Source organism: Palaemon carinicauda, chromosome 2 (assembly GCF_036898095.1).
Source record: "Palaemon carinicauda isolate YSFRI2023 chromosome 2, ASM3689809v2, whole genome shotgun sequence".
Classification (NCBI taxonomy): Eukaryota; Metazoa; Arthropoda; class Malacostraca; order Decapoda; family Palaemonidae; genus Palaemon; species Palaemon carinicauda.
The window spans coordinates 52,013,375-52,020,874 of NC_090726.1; the positions used below are offsets into that span (position 1 = coordinate 52,013,375).

General features: G+C 32.1%; 2 protein-coding genes across 4 annotated transcripts in view; one reads left to right on the forward strand and one right to left on the reverse strand.

The window, feature by feature from the left end:
- Window positions 1–7,500, reverse strand: part of LOC137625034 (uncharacterized) — a 186,838-nt gene that overhangs the window by 135,737 nt on the left and 43,601 nt on the right. The window lies entirely within an intron of this gene.
- LOC137625024 (uncharacterized) overlaps window positions 1–7,500 on the forward strand; it is a 36,511-nt gene that overhangs the window by 20,082 nt on the left and 8,929 nt on the right. The window contains exon 2 of the mRNA XM_068355961.1: window positions 3,963–4,145. Within this exon, the coding sequence (XP_068212062.1) occupies window positions 3,963–4,145 (183 nt within the window). The remainder of the gene's footprint in view (window positions 1–3,962; window positions 4,146–7,500) is intronic.

Genomic DNA, 7,500 nt, shown 5'->3' on the forward strand with positions numbered 1-7,500 from the left:
TTTACATATATATATATATATATATATATATATATATATATATATATATACATGTATATGCATTACATAATCGCAAGGTAAAACTATTCTACGACATCTGACAGATGTTGTAAAGTTAATGATAGTACTTAGGGAGTAAAAGGGGTTACACTATTAAGTCCATATTATTATCATCCTTAATGTTACTAAACAATCTACAGCTAATTGCAAAATCAGAATGAGTGATGAGATTTCTAGCTTACTCCAATCACGATCAGCTTCGGTGGTTTATGCTGTGGATATTTACCGTCAGCTATAATATTTGCATAATTTCAGAGGTATAAACTAGGTTTGAATACTGAACCGATCAGATGCACTTAATACGTATTAAAGGATCTGTATACCTATAGTAAACGTTCCTTTCTTACGATTGTCACAATGGGGTTCGAGTCCCCCACAGCTCGATAGTTTCTTGTTGTATCTGCAACCTCACCATCCTTGTGAGCTAAGGATGGGTGGGTTGGGGGAGCTCATAGGTCTACCTGATTAGTCACCAACACCCATTGTCTGGCTCTCGCTGGTCCTAGCTTGGGTGAAGAAGGGGGCTTGGGAGCTAATCATATGTATAAATGGTCAATCTCTAGGGCATTGTCCTGCTATCTAGGACATTGTCACTGACCCTTGCTCCAGCTATTCATGAGTAACTTTCAATTCCCCTTAAATTATGCTTTTACCTAAAATTGTGGCTCAACAATTGAAATTATGAAAGACTTAGGCATTAGTGAAAAATCTAACAAATTATTTACACACACTCACACACACATACATAAATACACACATATATACATATATAATTCATATATATACACACATATATATATACATATATATATATATATGTATATATATGTAAATATATACATATACAGTACACACACAGACATATATATATATATATATATATATATATATATATATATATATATATATATATATATATTTATATATATATACTTATATATATATATACACACACACTCATTTATGCAATGAAATACTTGATAATGCTACTGAGCAATTCAGATTATGTCCTCAAGAACCACATGGCATCAAGATTTATCAGTATTATAAAATGTCTTCTGTTGAGTCACTATGATAGGGTGTACTACGAACCAAGCGCCGGGGGTCAATCTGATATAAACAAGAAGAGGATAATTTAGATTACACTGATAACGGTATCGAAATACCTTTCACGCATGCTATAAGGATATAAGTGCCACAAAGACTTCTGTTACCCGCAGAAAGAGGTCTTCTATGAGAGCTAGCTTGCTTCCTAGGAAATAGATATGCGTGTGTGTAAATTGCCTAAGCCAATTAAAGTAGGATTGTACTTAATTGTTTGTAAGCCTTACTATACAAAAAGACACGTGGATCTTAACGAACATTTTATCACAAGATTGTCCTCGCGATTGGCAACAAGTGATGATTAGATAATCACTTGGAGCTGTAACGTTAGAAGGGTCAAGTTTTTCTAAGAGAGGGAGAGATTTCTCAGCAATTCCAAGCGTAAAAAACAGAAATGGTACGAAGCATAAAAACATAAACTATCCAGAGCGCCCTTCAAGCCAAAAAGGTCATGCAATCTGATGAAAAAAAAACGAAGCATAACAGAAACTCTCCAGAGTACATTCAGGCCAAACAGGTCAGGTAATCTAACGACGAACGAAACATAAAAACAGAAAATACTCAGAGGCCCCGTCAAGCTAAAAAGGTCAGGCAATCTAATGAACGAACGAAGCATAAAAACAAATTATCCAGAGTACTTGCTAGGCCAAAAACGTCAGACAATCTAATGAACGAACGAAGCATAAAAACAAAACAATCCAGAGCACCTGAAAGACCAAAAAGGTCAGGAAATCTAATGGATGAACGAAGCATAAAAACAGTAACTATCCAGAGCACCGTTAGCCACGAAGGTCAGGCAATCTAATGAATGAACAAAGCATAAAACAATAACTATTCAGAGCAAATATAAGACTTAAAAGGTCAGGCAAACTAATAATCGAAGGAAGCATAAAACAGAAACTATTCAGAGTAGCCTAACTGCTAGGTAAAAAAAAGTCAGGCAATCTAATGAATAAAAACGGCATAAAACTAGTAACTATCCGGAGTTCATATTAGGCCGAAAAGGTCAGGTAATATAATGAACAAAAATGGCATAAAAACAGTAACTATCCAGAGTTCATATAAGGCTAAAAAGGTCAGGCAATCTAATGAACGAATGGAGCACAAAAATAGAAACTACTCAAAGGTCCCCATCATGCCAAAAAGTTCAGGCATTCTAACACCGAGCGAACTACGAACACAGAAACTCTTAGCTCCATTATCCTAATTTTTGGTAACAAAATGTAATTGATCCCACTACAAATTCTTACTCGTGGTTCTTTTCTCTTATTTAGTAAGATTTCCTTTGATTCTCGACAATTAACCTTTTGACGTTAGGGAACGTTCGTGTTCGCTGAGTTCTTTGCTTCTATCCATGCGAATAGTCTGTCAACTTCATTTCTATTATAACATTATCATCTCTTATACAATACATATATATATATATATATATATATATATATATATATATATATATATATATATATATATGCATACATATATATATATATATATATATATATATATATATGTATATACATATATACATATATATATATATATATATATATATATATGTATATATACATATATATATATACTGTATATATGTATGTATGTATGTATATATATTCCTATATCCTGCAAATGATTAAGCTTAAAATGCTATTTGTATATTCAGCTACGCCTATGGAAATACTAATGTAGTTAAAATATTAACCCAAACACTACTTTTTCTCTCATAGTTAAGATTCTCTTTTCCCTCATACGCATACCGAAAATTAAAGGACTAATTTAAGCTTGTTAAGGGGAAATAAAATTGCACTGGCAGAATTCAAATACATAGAAAAGTAAATGTACCTTTTAATAGAGGGTGAAAAAGGGGCAAAATAAATTATTAGAGATTGATTTATATCTAAGACCAGTCGATTTCAAAAGAAGAATATTCTGCTTATACTTATCATGAAGACAGGTCTTCAATAGAGAGAGAGAGAGAGAGAGAGAGAGAGAGAGAGAGAGAGAGAGAGAGAGAGAGAGAGAGAGAGAGAGAGAGAGAGAATGTGTATTTGAACAACCATTTAAAATAACATTAATTTTCTACTGAATATATATACACGTTAGCCCCATGTACAATATGCTATGATAATTACCTATCTAAACTAAGCTGGGGGCGATGTCGTTATATCCTTTGTCACTGAGTAAACGCTGACAGTGTATCTCAAGAACAGTCGGACAGGATTAGATGAACCTAGGCAAATACAGTAAACATGGATCTTTCTTAATGCGAACATCATTAATTTGATAAAGGTTGAGAGTTGAAATCTGGTTCGTATTAAAACCACCAGACGTATATATTTGTCATGTTTTATTTAAATCTGATCGCTAAGTCTCCAAATAAGCCAGTAACACACAAACGTACAAAGCTACTGACCTCAGGCGGTGGCCTAGGCGGAGTAATGCTCTATACTGGCAACCTTAGTTGTCAGGAAAGCATTATTTAAATGATGGCATTACACCCATAATCTCTTAACCCTTTCACTGCCAGTTGTGAATTCAACGAAGCTTCTGATGTAGCAAAATCTTTCAAGTCCACACAAACCGTAGCTTCTTAATATTTAATGGAAATATCTCATCACCACCTTTCTATTGAATACCAACTTCCTATAGTTAGTTGATTTTAAAAGAGAGTTTCCTTTTCAAATTTCAACTAAGACCCCAATGGCAGTGAAAGGGTTAATGACCATAGCACCTATAATGATCAAAATCAATCTTCCTTCCTCCCCCACCTTGCTAATCCCACTTCCTTATTGCTCCAACAGATGAACAGCTTCATGTGTATGCTGAAGGCCTGGGCCTTCATTGCCCTCATCGTTTGCGACGGCTTCCTCACCACGGTCGACGCCGCCCCCTCTGTCAGTCGTAACGAAGGTTTGGCAGCCTTCAGGAGGAGTCTTTACGGCCCAGGGCCCGAACGCCGTACGAACAACCAATGCTCAAACGATGTAAGTACTGAAACTTTTATGTAGAATCTGAATATTAAAGAGGGCTGTCGCTGCGGTTTCTTCTTTTGTCTTAGATATGAAGCGAAGTTATTTTGTTTTGGAAGTTTGATATCAGGGAAATAATGTAAATATATTACCTGAGGGCTACATACAAGTATTGAATCAGGGAAATAAATGTAAGATATCCCCCTGGGGACTACAAAGATGTATTGAATCAGGGATATAAAGGTAACATATCCCATGGGGGCTAACTACAACTATTGAATCAGGAAATAAGGGCAAGATATCCCCAGAGGGTTAGATACAAGTATTAAATGCAAAGAAACAAACTAACAAGAAACTATAGAACCATGTAAAAATATGGTGAATCTAAAAAAAAACTCGACTGATTTAAGAATTATGGAATTCTAGGAAAAAGAAAAAAAAAACTTTTCACAGCCTTATGAATAAGCAAAAAGAGACAGTGGGTTTGAAGTTTACTTGTTTGATTTAAGGATGATTTATAAGGAACGAAAGTGAATTTGCTTATTTGTATCAACACAATAAAAAGGATTTACCCATATTTCTTTGTGATTTTTTTTTTCAACTAACATTTCGTTTAACGACTGATTAAACTATCATAAATATGGTTCTTATAACCTACTCTTCTTCTTTATACTACAGTAGAATGCAACGCAATTCAGATATTGCAAAATTTATATAGAATATGGTCGCTTTTACTTATTCTGCTCATAGAGCAAAATAAATAACTTAACAAAATGCAAAAACGCAAAGATCTCTATAAACGAAAAGGGAAATTTCCTTAAAAAATATGGTAGTGTAACAAAAGAAAGTAAAATCGAATAACGTTAAATAGCAAATACAAACAGATATTACACACCTAGAAAACTATTTAAACAATTATTTACTAAGGAAATTACAAAGCAACCACATCTCACAACTTCCAGATCGCTTGTAGAATGTAGGTCAACTTTGACACATAAATCAAATCTGGCGGAGATGCGGGCACAGGGCATAAGAGCTGGAAATGATAAGTTAAACTTTGATTCCCATTCTTTTTATTGAAGGTTTCACCCTTGTATGTATATGATGTGAATGGCTAGCAAGGATGATGGTCGGAATAATAATAGATATGATTTGCATATATTTCTCCTCCCACGTTTTACTTTGCAAAGAACAAATTTAAAGTGAAAGTACATATTACTAGGATGTAATCTAAGTGAACATAAATTCAAAATAATGATAACCAGAACAATAAAGTGAATATTTATAAATATACATATACATATATACATATACACACTCATACTGTATATATCAGGAAAACCAAGAGAGTGTTGAACAGATATCGTGAAGGATACACACGAAAATTATACTCACACACACACACAAACACACACACACACACATATATATACATATATATATATATATATATATATATATATATATACATATATATATATATATATATATGTATATATATATATATATATATATATATATATATATATATAAAGGTATTGAACAGATATCGTGAAGGATACACACGAAAATTATACTCACACACACACACAAACACACACACACACACATATATATACATATATATATATATATATATATATATATATATATATATATATATATACATATATATATATATATATATATATATATATATATATATGTATATATATATATATATATATATATATATATATATATATATATATAAAGGTAGGGGTGAATAGCACACTTTGTTTATGGCGGTTTTCACGTGAAACTGATGAGACTTTTATTTTGGCATATAAAGTAATTAGTCACTGTGGAAGTTACACTGCACAGGGTTTTACAGCCAACTTAACAGTTAAGACTGGAATATATCAGTGACTACCATTGTTTTTTCTCTATAACCATCCCCTAAATGTAATTTCGCATTGCAATATACCTAAAATGTCATCATGACGCCCACTCCATTACGCTTATGACTTGATCCTATTTTAACAAACCACAGACATTCCCTCCCTCGCGAACAGAACCATTTCTGGTCCACTAAATAATCTTCTTAGCTAACTTCATGAGATGTACCCAATTAGCGATTGACTCCTTCAATGGAGCAATGGAAAGACCGGGTAAACTTAGCGTAGTAATGAACAGGTAATTATACTCTAAGTTAACTTTAAAAGGCATTACACTTGAAAGGCCACGGGTAAGACAAATTCGGTTTGCGAACTAATTCAATTATCTCTTAGCCAGTTATAAGGTACAACTGCATGCAAACCGTCAAAAATGACAGCTAAATATTCAAATTCACACACATGCCCACGCACCCCTCTCCCCAGGGTGTGAGTACTCCCTCCCCACCCTACCTGAGGGACAGGGAGAGCTTAGCGTAATCGGAAAGAAGTATATATATATATATATATATATATATATATATATATATATATATATATATATATATATATATATATATATATATATAACCGTATAAAGAACGCACTTAACGCAGAACCAGAACAATCGGAATTGTAGAGTAATAATAGCCCCTGTCTATAATCTGTTAGAAGCGAAAGGAAATACTATAATGTTCTTTAAAATGAAACCATAATTAACAGGCCAGCAGTTATGCTTAACTATGGCCTAAGATGAATATTTGCCACAACCAACGCCAGCCCTGGCCTAACCTGTAAAAATAATCCTGTGGTTCAAACTAGAGTGCCTCATTATTTCGTTAAATTCTACTACACTGACTTTCCAAGCATTATCGGTAAATGAATTATAGAAAAGAGTAAAAATATACATCTGTTTACATTGGATACTAATTAATGTTGTTCTCGTATAGGTATTACAAAAGCTAGGTTACCTTTGATAATTACAGTACGCAAAAAAAGTGTTTGATATATATATATATATATATATATATATATATATATATATATATATCTATATATATGTATATATATATGTATATATATATATATATATATATATATATATATATATACTGTATATATATATATATATATACATATACATATATACATATATATACTGTATATATATATATATATATATATATATATATATATATATATATATATATACTGTGTATGTATGTATATATATATATATATATACATATATATATATATATATATATATATATTAGGATAAATACTTACATCACGAATAAAGTGGAGAATGATTGTTCTCAAAAGATATATCAGTGATAAGGGTACCATTGAGAAATTGCAAGGGATAATAAAACAAATTGGAAATGCTTGAAAATGTCATAAGTAAATGAAAGCAAGAGTAACTCAAGAATTGGAATGAAATGCAGAGAGACGGA